A 21,885-nucleotide genomic window follows, 5' to 3' on the forward strand; every position below is an offset into this window, starting at 1 on the left:
GTATTCTTATGCAATTGTCATACGAAAGCTAACAACTCTTACAGATTGAGTCAAGGGATTATGGAATTCATTTACATTGTTGAGTGCGAAATTTCATCTCCTACCCACAGCTATTTAAGCATTTTAGGACATTCTGTTATCTTTCATTTTATTGTAAATTTATTCTTTTAATAATACGCAGAGAAGAACCTGTATGAAAATGTAAACTGATATCAATATTTATGAATTATGATTATTTTATATTTAAAACTAAGTCTTGTCATTAAATTATTTAAATTTTCAGTTCCTTTATAGAGTTTAGATAATTTAAAGGAAACAAAAATGCAATTATAATTATTGTCAATATTCTTACTTTCCATAACCCTTTACAGTCCATTCACAGTCACTGCCTGCCTCAAACGTACATGGTCTTGGAAATCGAACACAGATTTTGGAATCTTCATCCGAGCCATCTCCACAATCATCAGTATAGTCACACAAGAAAGAATTTGAGATACACACGTCATTGCGGCACCTGAATTCATCAATTTCACACTTTTCTACCTTTTCTGGTAAATTGCAGTTCTGAAAAGTAATATCATCTACAGCTACATAAGTCTGTTCATAGGAGCTTTGATGAATAATTTCTATTACAAAAGGCTTCTCAGAAGTTCCTAAATATGCGATTCCCTTTTGCCAACCGCTATCTAGAATTCCTACGCGTTCCCATACAGTTCCAACAGCAGATGCACCAATTCTTTTTTGCACACGTATTCCAGCTTTAGACTTAAGTCTATGAAGATAGTAAAAGACCATCGTGCAAGAGGCATAAGCCATCTTGAACTTTTCAGTAAAGCTTTGCAAAATCGAAGAATGCCAGCTGTAATCAGGTCGAGTGTCGACTAGCATGAAAGATCCAGAGGAAGAATTAAAAGTGTGGTCATAACCTGGCCCATAGTCTTTAAAACCATCATTACCTGGCACTCTTAACCATTTTTTGTATGGTGGAGTGGTTATATCCCGCCAACCACAATCACCATGTTCAAAATCGCATTCACCACAATTTGCTTCATCCTCACCATTAGTACAGTCCTTGCTGAAATCGCAAACTTTGCTAGAATTGACATGTTGCCCATTCCTGCAATCAAAGGCCTCGTCTGGAATTTTATAACATCGTCCATTGTTTACTTCGATGTCATCTAATGCTATGTCACTCAATACTCCTTTAGTTCTGCCAACAAGCACAATTTGATATTCGTCATATTTTTCAAAGTCTTCGGCATTTATAGTAATTTGTCGATAAAACCAATTTTCTCCCTGATCACCCTCAGTATTCCACGATTGTTTGTTGAGGCTTTGAACATGATCATTATCATAATACGATAACTTTACTGAGAGTGATCCCATTTCTGCACCACTCATATGTGCCCAAAATATTAAGCACCTGTCTCTTGATGCACTGAAAAACTCCGACTGTAAAATACCGACAAGATTTCGTTTCTTCTCAGGATTGTCTCCTTGGAGGTAAACATAGTAACCTATAAAATATATAAGTTGAGTTAACTAATAATTTCATTAGATATTACAGGGAAAAGAAAACAACTTGGATACGTGTAAACGCATTGATATGTAACAAATTTATAGATTTTTGATCTGTCTTCATGTGAATATAATACAAAGCTATAAGTAAGAAGCAAAATTTTCTGCTAAAGCCCACAACTCACATGCTAATATTTTATCCCATTCTTCAAATAAGGATTTTTTTTAACCACAATCACAAGATGATACGTAGAATGGAAGACTACGTTATACAGAATATAGGGGAAGATTCTTATGCTGTAAAATAGCCATAAAAACGCACCTTGCATCTTTGATTGCCCGTGATTCTACGTTCTGGAAAAAAAATCCCATTGAAAAATTCATTTTTTACTTCCAACGAACTTTTATGACCTATAATTAAGTTCTTTAGAGATAAAAAATATATCTAAAAAAAGCATATCTTAATATCATAATCTAATATAAATTGAGATTAAAATATTTGGTTTTAAAATTTGACCAAAGTTGCTTCTTTTCATCTCGTAAGCAGACATAAAATGGAACAAGTTCATAAATATTTCATTATTTACCTGTTTCGAGAGTATGGTCGCCATTTGGACCTGTGTTTGCTGTCGGTGTTGGACCAGTATTTCTCATCCACTTGAGGTCTACATCTGATTCAGCATTTTGCCATGAACACAAATCGTACTCGAAGTCACAGGAACCAGGAGGAGGGCATGCTCTGTCTCTGATGACGACATCATCTAAGGCCACAAATCCATTGACACCCCTGTCCATTGTTGCTTCAAAAACTATCTACGAAATAAGTATATACAAAGTGAAAAACTTTATATAATCGATGATATTTTTAAAAATATTAACTTTTTGAAAAAAGAGGTCAATAGAATGAATCACACCTATTCTAATAGATGGAGCTAGTGAGTACTAATAAGTCATGAGGACGCTGTTTTAAATATAAAAGGCAGTGACAAAGGTGCTTAATGATTTTTTTGCTTCTCAGAGGATTTATATATCCCTGAATTCAGGAAATAATAAAAATTTAAAGGACTTGTATATAAATATTTGCAGGAAAAAAAACCCATACAATATTCTTATTTTAAAAATGTAAAATGCAGTATTCATGAGAAATTCTAAACAATTGTCTTCAAACAGTTTTTTAAATTTTTTTATTTTGAAAGTATTGTTCTGATTAATCGACTTGTAAACTACGAACTATGGAGTAGTGTATATTTTAGAATTAAAATATTTTGTCATTATCAAGAGACTAAATGAATAAAGAATGAATAAAGAATGAATAAAGAGACTACTTCATGTATTTTCCTTATGGGCGTCGTAGGAGACTAATTTTTTTAGGGGGATGGAATTCAATTGCACAGTTACAATAGTTTTTGGAATTTCACACATCAGGGAAAAATTTGTTAAATGTGCTAAGTACCTTAATAAAGGTTAATTATTTTTTTTAAAAATCTCCTTCTTGATTTTAACTTTAAGGAATTAAAATTGATGATAGTTCAAAAATTTTTTAATATCTCTAAAATATTGAGGAGGACTTCTTGTTATTGAGGGAGACGTATTCCCACCGAACCACCACTAATATTGAATAAAAGCAAAGAATAAAATCAAAAAATAAAAGTAAAAAAAGGAATAAAAGCAAAATTTTTAAAGAAAATATTTATATATATGTATAACGGAGCTCAAAATATCATTTTAAGTGAACATTTGAAAAAAAAAAAATAATTTAACAGATGAAGCTATAGAATTCACTAGGGAGAAAGGCATAAGAATAAATTAGATGCGAAATAAAGATTCAGAAATCATATGTATAGTACGCTGCTGCTTTAATGACATTTTCACTGAAAATCTCAGATCGATGGATATGCAAGGAATCGTGGTATTATTTTTACCTCATGTACATACTGAGCGTCGATTGTTCTTTGTCCCATTCTCCAGGCATTGCTGCCATGTTTAAAACCATAGCTCCATAACGCAGATTGAGGTATGCCAGCTCCAACAGCTCGTTTGTAAATGTTCAAGGAGCGAACATCACTGCCTGATAACTGAAACCAAAACTGAACACAGCTGCTGTAAATACCAGTGTTTGGCACATTTGGTATTATAAGCCAAGCCTTGTTGTTCTTAGCTATTCTAGCAGTGTTCGATGGTCTTATTAGCATGTAGTGACCTATAAATAATAACAATGCTGTTTACTCTCTCCCAAACAGAAAGATCAAATAAAAAAATATATATTCTGAATAATGGAAATGATAGATCCAGAGATGTCAACTTTCCAAACTAGATATCAGTTATTAAAAGTACGATAACACAGAAATTTATACAGTTAACGTTAACGAAATTCAAATTAGAGCAATTTTGTGATGTATATATTACTTAATTCTATATAGATGTATGAAATTAATAAAATTATGCATGAATTTACTATTAAGTAAAAAATATTAACATTCGAAAAAAGATACTAAATTAAAAATCATACACAGAAAAAAAAAGGATGGTCAAAAGTATTAGAATGTGATTAAAATCTCCGTCTTTCTGGCTCTATGGAGGTACTAAAAAGCACTGTAATTTTTACCGATATGCTTTGGTAATATTAACAATAAAATATGATTTTATAATAAGTGATAAAATTTGATAATTTTACTATGATATTTTGGAGCATGGTATAATAATCATTAATTCGGTTAAATTCCTTTTTTAGTTCGAATTTTTTACTAAATGTGTGGTAATAAGAACTATTAGTTTAAAAACCAGAATTTATTATGTTCTGTTGCTTTTCTATAAGAAGAGAAGATTAAGTTTCGTCATATATTCTTGGAAGGGGAAAATATGATATTTCTTTGCTTTTATATATAACTTGTTTCCATAAAATCGTTTTTGTTTTGTATTTAATGTTTTAAGAATTTTTTAAAGAGTAGAAATTTTTTTTCTCAGACTGGTAGCAAACAATGAAATTTCATAACTCTACGTAAATGGAAAAATATTATTTTAAGCAGATTATTACGGATTTTTATTACTCAACCATAATTTTAATTATAAAATCTTAAACATTAAGGAGAAATCGTAATAGTTGGCACCTCTTTTCATATGCCAATTTTCAAAAATAGAGTGCAAAATCGATTAATTAAAATTATTGGTTAATACCTTCATTGGTTCCGTAAGTCTTATCGATTTGAGGTCCATTCTTCAAGTTTAACACACTCTTTGCTTGCTGTCTCTCCCAGAAGATCTTATCATTTGATTGAGTCTTGAAGCCGCAGAGGTCTGCCGACTCAAAATCACACGGTTGCCCTTCTAAAATTTAATTAAGTAAAAATTTATAAAACATGTTTACTGTTAAATATTAAACGGTCAAATATTTAAATGACACAGTCATATAGGGTAGACCAGTGGTTTCCAAACTCTGGTACGATATCTCGCTCTCTCGCATTTAATCCAAATCCAAGTCGGTGTCAAAACTCATTGCATATCACATAGGTTATAGACGCATGTATCAACATTACTAATCAAATTAATGTATCAACAATAACATCAGAAACATTTACACTATTTCTTATTTTATTCTTATGTTGCTGTAATTACTGCAGTGGATCCCTTCCCACGTTGATCTTGAAGGTAACGAGATTGCAGACGCTTTGGCTGAAGCTGGTGCTTGCGAGTCCTCTGTGCCATCGGCACCCCTCACGTTTTTGGAAATCTTCTCAAAAATAAAACACAAAAACAAGATCACTTGGAGTGTCCCCCCAAAGCACCCATGGTATCAGTGTTCTCGACCTGGAGGCTCCCTGGCCCAAGGTTTTAATAGACAGGAACAAACTCTTCTTGCCCGCTTTCGAAGTGGTCACCTTAAATCAATGAAATTTTCGGAAGGATCCAAGAACTTTGAAATTTGTACCAACTGTTCTTCAGAGCAGGCTTCGCAACACCACATCCTCGCGTGCCTGGGGATCTCCAAGCAGGATTTAGCAGATGATTCATTGACGGTGTTGGATTTTTTGAGGGTGTATAACGTCATGGACCTGGTCTAGCACTGCTGGCCAATGGGGGCGTGCAGCAACAACAACACTGCTATTACATAATTTTAATAGTGCTTTTAAAACAAATAGTAAATTATGGAAGCTAAATAAACAGTTAGTAGTCTTGTTGTTTCTAATGACACTTGAACATGCCAAGCTTGCCAGCCATTAGTCTCTTGCTACTTAAATCAGTATATGCGTTTCTCATTTGACAAGAGAATACCGCCAGGATGAAAGTACTTCTCAGCTCAGAACCTCACGGAGCAACAGCACTCATTTGTGAGGCTTTGTCCTCAATTTAGACATAGATCTGAAAGGAAAGAAATTTTTTCTCTAGATCCTTGCACTCATGGTATTGCTGAGCGATTGACCACATGACTTTCGATTCCGCAGATTTTGCAAGCGCGTATATCGCGTGTACTTGGTGGGTCTTAGTGAAGTCAAGGCTCCTCCGGATCGAAATCTGATTTTCTAACCACTAGGCTACTATGACCCAGTAATCTTGACTTAAAAACAAAACTATGCTTTAAGATTGCTACTTTAAGGTTGAAATTACAACTAATAAGCATAAATTTAAAAAGATTGGGGTGATATAATGATAAGCCACACTTCAACAAAGTTGACAGTTTTTATTTTTACATCGAAATGATCTTAGGGTATTATTCCTAGATAGGTACTTTTCAGTACTCGCTCTAGATGTCAGCACAGTACGATGAAACATCTTATTGTTTACATGAAAATCGCGGCGCTTTTCTGCAAAAAATACTCTCTAGATAATTAGAAAAGGTGGCTCATCCTTATATTTCCCAAACCATTCGATTTCATTGTACTTTTCAATTGCCTTTTGTACTTCTAAATTACGGAACGTAAAAAATAAATAAATTAATGATAAGTTTAGACAGAATAAGTAGAATAATCAGTCAACAATATTTTAATATAATTATGCCAATTAATTAATTTTTGTTTAATGTCATCAGTGTTGCACAATTTGTGTGAGTCTATACTTACTAATGATCGAACAACTTCCAACATTGATTGAAAAATCATCTAAAGCAATGTCTCCAGTTCTTTGTTTTTCCATAGACGCTTTGAAAACAATGGATGAGTTGAATGATTTTTCTAAGGAATATGAACCATAATTCCATTTGGCATCAGAGCTCGATTTCTTTACCCATAAAGGTCCTTCAAGTTTTTCACCTAAATTAGGTGCATTTGGCTCATTAATGTTAAAATTTTTCACCAAAAATGTGATCAAAAATGACTGACTTTTTGAAAAGTCGTTTAAATATAAACGGAAGGTGATAAAAATACACGATTTGCTATGTTCTGCTAAGGGAATCGGTTAATTTATTTAATTATTAAATTATTCTATTATTGTCCTTAAGTTTTATTATTAGTTACAAAATTCCTCAAGTGGTAGTGCAGTTTCTTGTATTTTTTTCTTTTAAAAAAAGTTTTCTGTTGTATATTTTATCATTTCAATTAATATATTTACAATAGTGTCAGTTAATTTTGCGCTTGGACTGTGTCCTGTTGTTGCTTTAAGTAGTGATTATTTTAAAAACAATGCTTTGCAGTTTATCTAAATTAGAAACGCCATCTGTTAGCAAACTATGTAACTTAGTTGAAACTTTAGCGAAATAAATGATCTTGTTTTTGAAGCAGAACGCAATAATTTTTACATTTCTATGCTCTTTTGCTCTTGGTTTATTTATCGGAATACCTAGCAGCTGGTATATTGTACAAATGCAAATAAATAATGATATTTTACACTGTGTGAGAAACACATTTTATTTCATGCAGCTACGACGTTTTTTAGTAAAATTACATTATCGTTACCAACGGATAAAAGGAGATTAAAAGAAAAATTTCTAAAAATTAATATGCATATTTATTTCTATAATTTACTTATTTCAAGAAAAAATATAACTGAATATCTAAGTGTTACATGGCATATTAATAAATATATTTATAAATATAATTATAAATATATTTACATTAAAAACTATGTTGTTGCGAAGGCAGATTTAGTTCATAGACACAAATTAATCAGAACATTCCCATGCTGGCACCTATTTACGCCACTCCCTGGTTCCTTGTAGTTCCAAACAGTTAAAACTTAGATGTCAATTATGGGTTTACACTTCTGCATCTACGAATTAGTCTCTTTCTGTAATTTTTCAATTTCACACTTAATACTGCCCACTGTTGTCAAAACTTGGTGACTGGCTTAGAGTCGAATACTGATAAGAAAATATCCTTTAATTACCTGCGATCCATTATCACAGAACTGTAACCACTCTAATTATAGACTTTAAAGAAAAAGTTAAGCACTTTATGAATTAGTTTGAATAAATAGATATATTTCAAACGTTACTGCCTTGAATACTCTGAACATTTGGGTAGGCAATTTCCCAATGGTGACAAAGCAATAAAATTTAAAGCTAAATTAAACTTACCCTTAAGAAGATATATATTTAGAGTAACAGGAACTGGGCTGTGCATATAAAACCAAAACTTAAAGCAGTAATCATAATTGGCCACATCCATCAGCTTGCTCACTAACTCATTACCTGTGTTGTTTATAGGATGGTAATACGCATATCGGCCTAAAAATATGAGTTTTAGAACACAATATTGAAAGGTATCTAAGAAACACTTATGAATTCAGTTTATCACTGCGTTTAACTATCAAAAATTGTAATTACCTAAAGCGTTTCCTTTGGTATGATCGTAAGCCGGTCCCATTTTCTTTAAGAACGCTTTTCTACCATCTTGAACTATCCATGAGTTACCTTGTTCCCAATTACAGAAGTCACCGGTTTCAAAGTCACAATCCCATACGGTTGGAGCTGTAAATTGGACAGGTCTTAATTAGGATGATTGTCATAATACATAGAAAACTGGAAAAACATATCGGTCATAATCTCTAGTTCGGTCATAATCTCATTATGTGGGATAAGAAAAATTCTTTTAGATTGAGGTATATGAAGATATTAGAGGAATAATAATGATAAGTCACATTTACAATTTGTTCAGGAGACAAGTTTGAAGAAAAACACAATTTATTTGTAGAAAAGTTTCCGCTTATTGTGATGTTATCCGGTGTAAATTCCTGTAAATTGCATTGTAAATATCTAGATTTAATGCTAAGGAAAAGCTGAATGTAAAAATGCCACTTAAGGGAAAAATCATTGAACTCTATTGATCCTGGTCCTTCATATTGTGAAAGTTCGCCAGAACATGTGAAATACTTCAAATATAAAACCTAATTTCTATTAAAAGATATAATAAGGATGCTTAGCTGTTTAAAAAAATATCTGAAAAGGTCAAATGTTACTTATTGATTGGTAAGCTAAAATGCAGAAATTTGTATTATTGCATATTTTCTTACAAATGAACTGCATGGTTGAAAAGAAATAAAGAAAGCACAAATTAGCAGTCGGAATAGCATTCTGTAAATTGCATTGGGACTGGTCTCCAAGAAACTACTAAAATAAGTAAACAGTTGACTGTAAATATGACGGAAAAATATTTATTTAAATACTAAAATCACTTTTTCTAAGGAAACATATTTAATTTTTTTCCATCATATTCAGTGTCGCGTTTAAAAACCTTTTCATAAAAATCAAATTTCATGGAATCGTGATAAATAGAGGATTCAGGGTTCCCAACACGCAAATCCATTCCCAGTAATAGAAATTTATGAACAAACCAAGTTAAATACTTCATTTTTACATTCTGAAATGGTTGATACGCTTCAAAGGGTTTAATATGTAAAGATATGGATGCTACTCGAATTTGTTTAGTACATAAATTTAATTTATAAATATATCAATAGTTATCAATAACTTTTGTTTGTCCTTTGATAAGATGATTAAAGTCATAACTTACGAAATTTAGTTGGTTCAGGCGTAGTAGTGATAACGTCATCACATGTATCAGGTTGAACGGAGATGTCATCCAAAGCAATGTCACCACCATCACCTTTTATTCCAAGGAATCTAATCTATAAGTAATATTTTTTATTGAATTTTTTTTAATTCATCATTCACTTTTTTATTCAGTAAATTATTCATCATAATTTATAACGAATATAAATAGAAGCCCTATACGAATAATTTCTACTTCCAATGTCCACCATATTGCTGATCTCTTTTTCGAGGGCACCCTATAAGTGTATCAGCGTCACCCCAACAACACGAAAAAGAACTGATAGAACAGAGAGAGAAATTGCATCCATGCCTGAAGCCGGATTAAAACCTGGGACCTTCATAGTAAAGAATGTATAAGTGAGAAGAAGATCAGCTCTCATAAGTCCCCATGTAAACCTGTTCTGGAGGCACCGGTTGACTTCATCGAGGTGTGGAAGTATTGCTAGGAAAACAACCTCCCTCCTCACTCCATAAGCAACCCCGTTCCCCTCCGCTCGTGATTTTGCTCTTTACAGACATAAATATGGTTTTGTAAAAGGCTTACTTATTAAACAAGGAAAATATTTACTCGTGACGAATTTATTAAAAAAATATGTAACTTATTATTTTAACATAGGTGTATAATTTAGTATAGGTCAAAGAGAATTCAATGACTAGGACTTTTTGAGAGAATGGAGGAAAACAGAGGCACTAAGAAATATTGAAGGGACAGTGACAGGACTAAAGGTAAAGAGGAAGGCCGGCCGAAAGATGGTTGGACAAGTCGGAGAAAAACCTTACTACTCTAAAAGTCCGAAACTGGAAACAAAGAGCTAGAGACAGGCGACTTTGGAGGAAAATTGGTAGTGAGGCCAAGGTCCAACATGCACTGCAATGGCAGGGAGTTTGCTAGTTAGTATAATTTAAATAGATATCGGGACAGTCACTTTAAAGATGGAGAAAAATGTGTTGTTTAAACAAGTTTAGAGACGCTACCATGGATGAACGATGTGCGCACGAGTCGGCTCAAAAACCTTTGGGGCTTTTCTTGTCATACAGAAGGACCTATAGCAGGTCCCAGCTACGTATCGAAGAAGTTAGACTTCTTCTCACATTATTCTTTGTTCTTGGTAAGAGGTCAACTCCTTGACCAGCATACGGGCCGGAATAATAACTGTGGAGATTTTTTGTTGTTGTTGCATTAATACAAATACTTGATTTTATCAAAATCGGGTGTTGAGATTTCAAATCTGAAATAAACTTTGCTCAAAAAGATGCATACTATTTTTCAAAATGTTGTTTTTAAGTTTAGTTCATTTTTGTCTGAATACAAAACTTTATAAAGAACGTATAAGTTGATATGCATGCATATACACGTTTTTGCTCCTTTGAAAATAACACTTATAGACAAAAGGCACTCGACTTTAGTGACATGTATTATTGCCTTCTTTCTACCACTCTCTACGTTACGGAGAAGTGGGGGCACCTAGTATTCACTCGAGTGAACCGATTGCAGAGTTTAAATCAGCGCAGCAAAAGTATCTAAGATCAGATCAAAAATCTCATGCAACAAAAAACAAGAATAGAAAATTTCCCTGTGTAATTTTTAAGAAATTATACTTCAGTGATTTGATGATTAAATAGCTTTTCTATTGCATGTTCACAGGAGAAAACTTTTAAAAAACGGTGACAAATACCGAATCATACAAATGTATCCCTCTGAATAAGAGGCTTTCTTGGCAAAATTACAGCGCGGTTAACCCCAGTTAATAATGATCAAAAATCAAAATTAGTCGGAAAAAAGGTATATTTATTCCGATAAAGTAAGTAACTTAATTAATTGTTAGCACTAATTTATAATCAAACTAGAAGCCACCCTTTTTAATCAAGAGGATAAACGTTTAGAGTAAAATGGATTCTTCAAGCAAATTTTACTTAAAATGACTTTAAATTTTTTTTTATTTAGAGCATTCTATACATTCCTATCTCCTATCGTATATCCTATCCTATTGTATCCTACTGTTCCCATTGTATCCTATTGTATACATTCCTGTTCTGATTATCAAAAATGAGAATAAGTCGAAAAAAAGTAGGTTTTTTTTCTCGAGAAAGTACGTTTTTGTGTACGATTTAGTAACCCAATTAATTTGATAACGTTATATTTGAGATTACCCTATTGAATCATTAAGATTGGCAATTAGTTCGTAAAAACCCGATCATTTATATAAATTGAGCAATTCATTAAAAGAACTCATTTAATTAAGAAAATATTGAAATATGAATTCTCATAAAGGGTACCACAACTGGTAAAAATTTAAAAATTGGTAGAGAATGATTAAAGAAATAAATTGAATTTTTACTAATTCCTTTATATTTTTAAATAAATATATATATATTTCCCAATGCCCATTTGGAGAATGAACTTTCGCCATACGAAGGGCTGTCCACTCTCGGCCACTCTTTCAGGGGCACCATATTAGGTGGGCCAACGTTGCGCTCACAATAAGGACAGATAGTACAGAGAAGGAAAGAAAATCCATGCCTTGCCAGGGATTTGAACTCAGAACCTTTCTGATGCAAGGCCAGTTCTCTGACCCCAACACAGACTGGTGGGTTTTAAATATACTATATAGTATATTGAAATAAATAAATATATTTTATAATATATTAAATTAAAATTTTTTTATTATAGCATATTAAAATATATTTGTGAAACTAACCAACTTAATTTCTAAAATTAAAATGACATTAACTTCTTTTAAACTTCTAGCAGCCTCGTTAAAGAGTTATCACCACTGTTTAAATTTTGCCCGGTTGTGGCTACTCTGTTATACCAAACTTACCCTGTATACATCGGGTAAATTTTTCACCAATCTCTTCACCGGATACCAGTTTCTTCCTTGGCTTCCTGATATTGTCAACTCATACTGTGCTTTACTATTATTTTGATTCACATATGCTAATTGCAAAGAACCAGTTCCTACAACAAGGAAAAATTAAGATAATTATTTATTATTTTTACATCATTATGCATGGATTTTATGGTGCTTGTCTATGATCAAACACACACTTATAATTAAGTAGCATGGAATATATATATATATATATATATATATATATATATATATATATATATATATATATATATATATATATATATATATATATTCATACAGATTTAATTATACATACAGGGTTATTCATAATTCCCTCCTCCTGTAAACGCCATTTTTCTTTACTACAACTGGCTTCAGTGGTACATGTTACTGCCATCTACCGGCAACTGCTTAAATTAAAACTTGAATACTTTCGGAATAATTTCATATCTTCTTTTTTGCTATATTCGTCTTCGTTTTTTTACTATAACGCTTCGAAACCCCGGAGGGAATTATGAATAACCCTGTATATATATAATTAAATTTTTATGAAAATGATTAATTTAGTTGTGTTGTGCTAACTTATACTAATATTATGTGTTATTATTCTTACCGATTAGCAATGTTTCTTATTTAGCAGGCTAAATTGGCAATTTTTTCATTGCTCGCATTTGTTTATACTCGCTTTTATTTCGATAACATGTCTGAACGTAAAGACATTCAAAGTAATATATTTACTCTTTCTTTATAGATAATATCAAAGCTTGAAATGTACAGTAAAAGAGAAATGCAAATTTCGTTTACGGTTCAATATGGCATCTTACATTTTTATCTTTTGTATAAAGTATTTTCATATCAAATATCTTTTGCTCTCCTTTCTCAATTGAAAAATAAGTCATAAATAGTTTATAGTCAAGTTAGTCAAAAATAGTCATAAGTCAAAATTTTTGCATTAATTTTAATGTGACATCTCATTTAAAGTTTTCTTAAGTAGCAGATTCATATTTTCTGTACAAGAACAACAAGATACGAAAAACATTGTTAAAAACAAATGCAAGTTTTCTATAAAACTCTATCTCAATCATTCCTAAAAAAATGTTTTTTACCTTCTCCGTACATGTGATACCAAAATCTGAAGCAGGCATTCGGAGAGAAATGCATATTTTCGCTTTCCAGTACTGCTGTTTGTCCAACGTATCCAAAATTTCCATCAATATAAATATACCACCCTGAAAAAATGAAATAGTAAATAATTATGTGATTTTATTTGGATAGTATTTTAAAAGCTTATTGGGTAAAAAAAATTTACAGATTTTTCTAATATTCTTGAAACATGAAATACATTGTTATTCCATGAGTTTTTTTTCTGGAAACCATTTCTTATTAGCAAAATCTCACCTTCAGCAGTTCCTGTCGTGTGGTCAAACGATGGACCAGTACCCTTATTTGGAGTGCTGCCAGAATTTCTAATCCATTGAAGACCGGTACTGATGGGTTGTGGTAAGTTTCTCCAAGTGCAAAAGTCCTTTTCAAAATTGCAACTTCCGTAAGCAGGGCAGGTTTCGTCTTCGACAGCCAAATCATCCACAGCAACGTAAGTGCCTTTCGTTTTCTCTGCATACATAATAATCTAAAAAAAAATATTATAAATGATCTTTGTATAAAGATTTAGCTAAAACTTTAGTCATCAAACCCGGGCAGAACATAAGAGAAGAGAATAAAAGATGAGCAGGAGCTCAAATATTGAAGACAGTCCTCGAGTTTCAAAAATTGTTCTCAAAAACTTTCAGCCTATTTGATAACATTAAATATCCTCAAATCTTAGCACGTCCTATAATATCTGTGAATTTCATCGAAAACATCTCATCTTCTTTTATAGGCAGTGAAATATCAAAAAATCAGAAGTGCTCATGCGTTTTTTAATCAAGATTGTTTTATCTTACAGAGAATACAAACAAAAATAAAAAAATAAAATATCATGCTAAATTTATCCCATCGTCGGAAAATAACTTCAGACAGGTTTTTAAAGTCATGTGCTTATTTATTCTACATATGTTAACCCTATGGGTTAACATAGGGTCAACATACATACTTTTTTAATCAAAAACTTACTACCAGAATTTTTAATTTGGCTGTTTCCTTTTAGTTCCGAATTTAAATCAACTGGACTTGAAGTGTTAATCAACTGTAAAATATCATATCATAGATCAAAATTGTTCGGTAATGAAATACAAGATGATTCAGTACCTGCCATTTGTAATGAATTAAAATAATTCTTTGCTGGACATATTAATATTTCCCATAACTATATGGGTGTCCTCAAATCGTAAACGTTTTTGAGCACGCTATGCTGATTGGTTCTCATTGCATAGTTTAGAAATCTGCTCATCTTAAGAGAATATACCTTTGCTACTTGTAATTTATTAACATAAATAAGGAAATTTCCCCATGCCTGTTTCGTACTCCTATCTCACCTATAGTTAGAAATCAATATGAAAAGTAGGTAGGTAATTTGTGTATTTAGCCCATTTACCTCTTCGAGGTGGTGAGTCATACATGCATTCTCAGGGTAGCGGCAATCAGGGTAAAAAATAAATAAATCTAGTAGTCAAAATATTTCGATATCAGTTTATTTGGGGGGAAGAGTAATAAAAGTTTAATTTACTTAATATATCACTACTTAATTCAAAATTAGAATTATATAGTTACACTTTGAACTATTATTAATTAGATATGTTAGAATTAAACTGAAAGCAAAAATAAGACTGTTAAATTATAAAAAAATAAGCCTTGTCTAAATTAAGACTTCCGCTTTTTATTTTTTTCCATTCTGATTCCGTACGAACACATGACTCACCCGTCCCGAAAAGGTAGTGCTAATAGAATAAGTCTAGTGCTTAAACCAGGGGTGAAAGCGAGACGGAAAAGAGGAAAGGCTGGTAGTAAAACCTTTTCAGTTATAGCTAGTTTTTTGGGAGGAGTTTACCTATTCTTTTTATAAATTAATCAGCAATATCTACTTTGTCCTTAATTAGAAGCAGTTTTATATATATGCTAAAATTATAAAAGAAATCTTGGTAGTTACAGATATTTTATTTTTTTCGAAAAAAATGCTGGAATGAAATGTCTTACATACCAGTCTTTTCTCTTTTCCGTCTTGCTATTTAAGGGCTTTCAGCCATGGCTTAAACGAGTGGTTCCTTCTTTCATGAAAGAAAAAAAACTGGTAGCATAAGTGCTTCATAAAGATGGTTCATTTTGCATGAAAAAAATTCTGTCTTCTATACAGGGTTGCTAATTTTCTACACTTTTCGGGAAAATAGCTTCGAATGGTAATTAAGTTTATGACGGGATGCCAACTGCTCCACTTTCTTCAAAAGTTTTATTAAATTAGAAGTGAATTAAATACTCGTAGTAAAACTTGTAGAATAAGCATAATTACACCAACTCTTTATAAACTTCACCGCGAAATAACTGAAATAAAGCTACATTTCATTTGATGCCTTGAAATTTTGATATGTAATGCTGTAAAAATTACTCATAATGAAAAATTCAAAACTGAAAATAACTTAAATTTCGTTACCACTAGAAAATATTTCTTTACAAAGCGGATGGTTCCATCAAAATATTTTGTTTCTAGTGCGATTCATAATGGTCCAACATAATTTGATTGTCACCATCATCCAGCATTTTCTATTATGCGTCCATGGTTTGATATGCCAACAAACTTCCACCTTTCCATGATGGAAAATGCTTCTTTAATACTATGATGGTTAACCATCTAGAGAAGTTTGATTCTCATGGATCAAAAATCATTTGATTTCTAAGAAACTATGATGGAAATTACTGAGAACTCAACATGAACAAACCATCGAAACAAATTGCTATTCTTAAGTTGGACCATCATAAATCAGTCCGAATTCCAACATTGAGGTGATGGTTACTTATGTTGGTTATTATCAAAAATACAATAGTTCAAAATTGAATTATTGATGGCTACCATCAAAATTATATTGGTCCATAAATGGAAAACTATCAAAAATTTTGACTCGGGTATGTTCTAACCCGTGAATGCTTGATCCCAAAAAAAGTGGTCTACTTATGAAAAGCCCCAAATGCGAAAAAGTGGTAGTTCATATTTGCTTGCTCCAAGTGGATGTTTCTTTCTGCTATTTACCATATTAACTCTTAAAAAATGCTTTGACTTTAGGTTCAGATATACATTTTTGTAATAAATATAAATTATAGTAGTAAATATTATCTTGTTTCTGCAAAGTAAATTTTAATAATGAAACACTTGTGTCACCATTCTTTTTTTCGTTTTTGAATAAAAAGAACAGTCATCTTAAAATCTTCAATCTTCTTATTTTGATATAAATGACTTGTTTACTATATAAAAGAGCTGTCCTTTTTAAGAGTAAAACTATTTCAAGCAAGCGCCACTTGGAGGGTTAATGGAGTGTCATTAAGCTTCGACTCTGGCCTTCCACGTGGTTCATTTTCAAGACTTTTATCCCCATCTTTAAATTTTTTATACCAACATTGAATTGTCAGCTCATTAACATTAGGTTTACGGGACGCGTCATTTTGAGGTATTTCGAATTTTATAAAGAAAATTACAAAACCCGTTTGCATTTTTATTTAATGTCTTGTAATGACTTTTATCCATTGATGGAGGTAAATATATATTGAAGTCTATTTTCTTCAAAAGCGGTGAAATATTGAAATTCTCTTTGTGGTATACCTATCTCTACGGATATGCGTCAATTTGACGCTATCGTAATTTAGACAAAATTTTGAGTTATCCGATATCGTTATCTCAAATGAACTAAGTTATAAACAACTGTTGCCGTTAAGCAATAATAGAAAGAACAAACGCAGAATGTCAATTGATGTCAGATTTTGAAGGTTTCAGTTGCTTAGTTCGAGTATTGAAAAATAAAATACCAGAATATTTCATAAATATGTATCTCATATTTTCATTTTTTTCTTGTAACATGTAATTACATTGCTTTCTAAGTGCAGATATGCCAATTGCTCCGAACACGCCAAAGTAATTAATAATAACGGTAAATAACTACTAAATAAATTTTGCAAATATAAAGCGGTGAATTATGTAAGCCTATGAAATATTTAGAAATAGTGGTGGGTGAAATTCTACTAAATAGAATTTATTAAACCAAGAATCACAATTGATAAACTACCACTTTAAAATATATATTTGCTGCCCGGAGCAAGTGCGTATCTCTCTGTAAGTGCTATTATATGTATTCGTTCATGCGTCAAATTGACGCGTGTTCGTAGTGATAGGTATATAAGAAACGTCCGTAAACCTAGTGCTAAGTGTGGCTTTACCGAATACAGCATTACTGTTTCTAGAAGTTACTGAACCGCTACGACCACTTTAGAATTCACAAAAGAACTAGTACGCAAATCGCGAGTATTCATGTATAGAAATCTGTGTCTGAAAAGATATTAAAAAGAAAATGCATAAACATTTTGTATGATAAGAAAAAGCACGTAAAAAGCTTTTGAATAATACACAATATTATTATATTTCATAGACATTTATACAAAAAAAAACAGTTTAACAAAGTTGCTTTAAAAATCCAATGTATGTAACAACATGACAGAAAGCCAAATAAAAGGGTAGGACAAAATTATGGAGACATTCCTGTAATTACTCTAAATAAGCAATCTATCTTTCAAAAGCAAACGCTTCGGAAGATTTTACATGGAGAAATTAAAAAGTCATGCTAGAAGCTTTCTAAAATTACGTCATTTTTACCCATGAAAAGTTCGGATTGGCCTAAATGAGGAGTGGAAGTTAATATTTGCATGGGTAAAAATGACACCATTTCTAAAAGCTTCTAGTATCACTTTTCAAGTTGTACCATGTTTTGTCGCAAAAAATCTTTCAAAACATTTTCTACTAAAAGAAATATTGTTTACATGGAGTTAGTATAGAAGTGTTTCCTGACCCTGGATCTTTTCTCTCATTTTTAACATTGTGTTGATAAAATCGAAACTAATTCTAGTTTGATGAGAAACAGACCTGCTCACATGCATGACTGCGGGGAAGATTCTCGGTTTAGAAAATATTCAATATAATGTAGTGACAATGTAAAAAATGTATAAATACTTTCTGCTCTCTCTTAAAATTAATAACCAGGATTTTCCAATTTGAAAACAAATGCTTCTTTATTATTATTTTTTTATTAAAGACAACTACTTCAATTTGTCTATAGTAAGCATATTTTCCAATCTTTGAGATATTTTTCTAGAGATAGTGAACAAAAGCAGTAGATTTTTTAAAAAAATCGAGCTTTCATAAAATTTTTACCGGGAATTTTAGAACACGGCCACGTGTCAATCTGCTTTTTATATGTCTATATAAATTATTTTCACTGTCGTATTTTAATATTAGTTTCGTAAAACATTGTGTATCCCTTGCCCTCAGTGGGAAGCAATCCTGTTCACTAATAATGCAGTATTTTTAATTATATTTGAGGGATCCATCATATCACCTGATAGCGTTTACAAATATACAAGAATGATAATTAATAAAATAAAAAAAGAATCTGGTAACCAGCATGTAATGATTTTATCAAAAATCGATAATTATATTATTAGTTTTTTCTTCATTTCTTTTAGATGATAAAATGAGATAAATAACAGAAGTTATCTTGCTTTAATGATAATGCTATGAGATATGCTCATCTAAAGAAAATCGGCATAGAATGTGGGAAAATCTTTCGCATCTTTCCTTCAAGGAGGTAGAGCCAATCTCAAAGTTAACCCTTTCGGGCCGACTGTCACAAATACGTGCCAGAATGAAACCGTATCAACCAGGGTAAAAAGATAAAACTGGTAATCAAAGTAATTCTTTAGCAGTTATTTGTGGGCGGAGTTATAATTGTTTGATTTATTTAATTCACGATTACTTTGTTCAAAATAAAACTATTTAGTTATACTTCGAATTAACATTGATTATATATATGATTAAACTAACAATAATTAAAGTAAAAGCAAAGTCAGTCTGTCAATTTAGAAACGACTACATTTAAGTTACCGTTTTTTATTTAATTACGTCCTGATCCTGATTTTGTACGAATGCTTTTCTGAATCAGCCGTCCCTAAGGGGTTAAAAAGCAAACGAATGTGGTCAAACCATTCTATGACATATTAGGCGATAAATTTTTAATACAACAGCGAGTGTTACGAATTACTTGAATATATAATTTCATGATTTGAATCAGCAAGTGATTTGAATCAGTGATCCGAATCACTGAATCGATTCATTCGAATAATCTTGATGATTTGTTTTGCTTATCTATTCAGTGATGAGAAATAATAATTGAGAAAAGGTTTATAGATTTTCCTTATTTTCACAATTGAAGGACTTGGCGCTAAATAAAAAAAGTCACAATTTTTCTTAAGGTGAAATTTTTAGATCAAATTGTTCCTCAGTAGAATTTGCAAATGGGTAATTTAAATTTTGCTAAAATTTTCTCTGTATATAACACCAAAATACTGTACAAAATATCTTATTGCCTTCAGGAAAATCTTGTTGTTTTTCACCATAATTGAACTTAAAAACCGTTTTCCGGATCAATTTTATTACGTGACTGATGATCATATTCTCTTACGATTTTTAATTAAAAGAATTGTCATAAAACTCATTACACTTACATGATAGTCTCCTTTGTCCAAATCTTTAATAGTTGCTCGACTATGTATCCATTCGCCTTCTGTGTTGGGTTCCGCATATTCCGTCCAAACGGAAATAACATCATCTTTGGCTGCTTTTTCAGTTTTTTGTACTCTCAGAAATGTTTCTCTTCCGCCTTCCAGAAAGTACCAGAAGTTCAGGCATGTACCAGAATGCTTGGTGAAATTGTAGTTTGGACTTGTCATTGTACCACTGGTGCCATCCAGTGCGGCATAATTTCCTGTAATATTGATGACTTAGAAATGTTTCTGGTTTTAGTTTCAAACACGTTTTGTAAGAAAATAGTTAATATTTACCAAAGGTTATTCCAAAATTCAAGGAAACATTGCCAACAAAAAGAACAAAAAAACATAGCTGATAGTTCAGGATAATTAAAAGTGGAGGGTTATGCGAAAGAACGAAGCGTTTTCAATGTTGACCGACATTTTAAAAACTATTATGTCTTTCTTTGTGCGGGTAATTTGCGTTATCGTAATTAAAATTGGCCATCCGGATCATACCATATAACGCTGTATAACTTTTCTAAGAAAGAAAAAAATAATGCTTAAGCCAACAAATTTATAGCCACCCAGGCCTTGAAAGAGCATATTGAAAGCTGTATATACGAAATTCAACCACATTTATGCAAAATTGTAATTGAAAGTCTCAGTAAATGAGTACGTGTGGGAATAGTATATATACCCGATACACTATTCCATGTATAATTAATACTGTATGCTTATAATACTGTATATATACTTATAATACTGTATAGAACAAATATAAAAAAACTCTTAACTTTTTAATTAAAAACCTAAGTCTTCTATTATTATTTTTTTTTTGCATTATTTTTGGGACACCCTGTATTTCTTATCACTTAACCCGTTTTGTCCCGAGTTTATTTATTGAAATGATACAGAAAGTGGTTTTATGGAAAAAGTGGTATAATATATTATCGAAATTAATTGTTTTTTCTACTGTTAGGACATTCAAAAAGTCATTGATAGATCAAAAAGTACTTGCTCCTTATAATTCTAGATCTAATCAGAAAAAACTAAATCATTCTGGTATCTGAGAATCTTTTAATTCATCCAGATAAATGAAAATGCTGAAAAAAGTTTCCCACCACAATGAATGTATTTGAAAAAAGGAACTGTCCTACATATATGACGCTGGGCGTTAACCGGTTAATCTAGTAAAAAATTTTTCAATCATTTGTTTATACTAAATAATGCCACTTGGCAACATAGATGAAAACCTAGATGAGAATTATCAAAAGTAATGCCATTCTTTGCAAACTATGAGCCTAGATAATGCAGCAATTCAGAGATGCCAACTGCTTCGGACACGCAAAATTAATTTTAAAAAAAAAAACGGTAAATAACTACAGACTAAATTTTGCAAATATTTGACTATTTTTGCTTACTTTTGAAATTTGTAGCATGACATAACTACTACATTGTGGTGAATTATATAAACTTACGAATTCTTTAGAAATAGTGGTGGATAAAAATCTACTAAATTGAATTTATTAAGCCAAGAATCACAATTGATAAACTACCACTCTAAAATATTTATTTGCTGTCCAGAGCAAGTTTGCATCTCTGCAGCATTGGAATAAATTGTAGTACTCGTATATGGAAAAAATAGACCACGAACGGTTTTCATTTTATTAAAACTGTGGCTTTTCTCCGTATTGACGTTTTGTACAATTTTTAGAATAAATATTGAGGGAGCTGGTTAAAGATAAGCTAAACTCGACCATACAGTCATGAGTAACTGCTACTATCATTTGTGAATCATAGTTGAATATAGCATAT

General features: G+C 31.6%; 1 protein-coding gene across 1 annotated transcript in view; it reads right to left on the reverse strand.

The window, feature by feature from the left end:
* The window catches only part of LOC107438594 (MAM and LDL-receptor class A domain-containing protein 1), a 166,217-nt gene that overhangs the window by 66,841 nt on the left and 77,491 nt on the right, over nucleotides 1-21,885 (reverse strand). Inside the window, exons 32-43 of the mRNA XM_087163643.1 lie at nucleotides 20,047-20,306; nucleotides 13,753-13,984; nucleotides 13,461-13,583; nucleotides 12,322-12,458; nucleotides 9,459-9,573; nucleotides 8,273-8,416; nucleotides 8,024-8,173; nucleotides 6,573-6,761; nucleotides 4,693-4,842; nucleotides 3,441-3,718; nucleotides 2,106-2,331; nucleotides 353-1,517 (exon numbers count right to left, since the gene is read on the reverse strand). Coding sequence (XP_087019769.1) covers nucleotides 353-1,517; nucleotides 2,106-2,331; nucleotides 3,441-3,718; nucleotides 4,693-4,842; nucleotides 6,573-6,761; nucleotides 8,024-8,173; nucleotides 8,273-8,416; nucleotides 9,459-9,573; nucleotides 12,322-12,458; nucleotides 13,461-13,583; nucleotides 13,753-13,984; nucleotides 20,047-20,306 — 3,169 coding nt within the window. The remainder of the gene's footprint in view (nucleotides 1-352; nucleotides 1,518-2,105; nucleotides 2,332-3,440; nucleotides 3,719-4,692; nucleotides 4,843-6,572; nucleotides 6,762-8,023; nucleotides 8,174-8,272; nucleotides 8,417-9,458; nucleotides 9,574-12,321; nucleotides 12,459-13,460; nucleotides 13,584-13,752; nucleotides 13,985-20,046; nucleotides 20,307-21,885) is intronic.

The sequence above is a fragment of the Parasteatoda tepidariorum genome, chromosome 5 (genome assembly GCF_982258835.1).
Source record: "Parasteatoda tepidariorum strain Cologne lab strain chromosome 5, Ptep-v5.0, whole genome shotgun sequence".
Classification (NCBI taxonomy): Eukaryota; Metazoa; Arthropoda; class Arachnida; order Araneae; family Theridiidae; genus Parasteatoda; species Parasteatoda tepidariorum.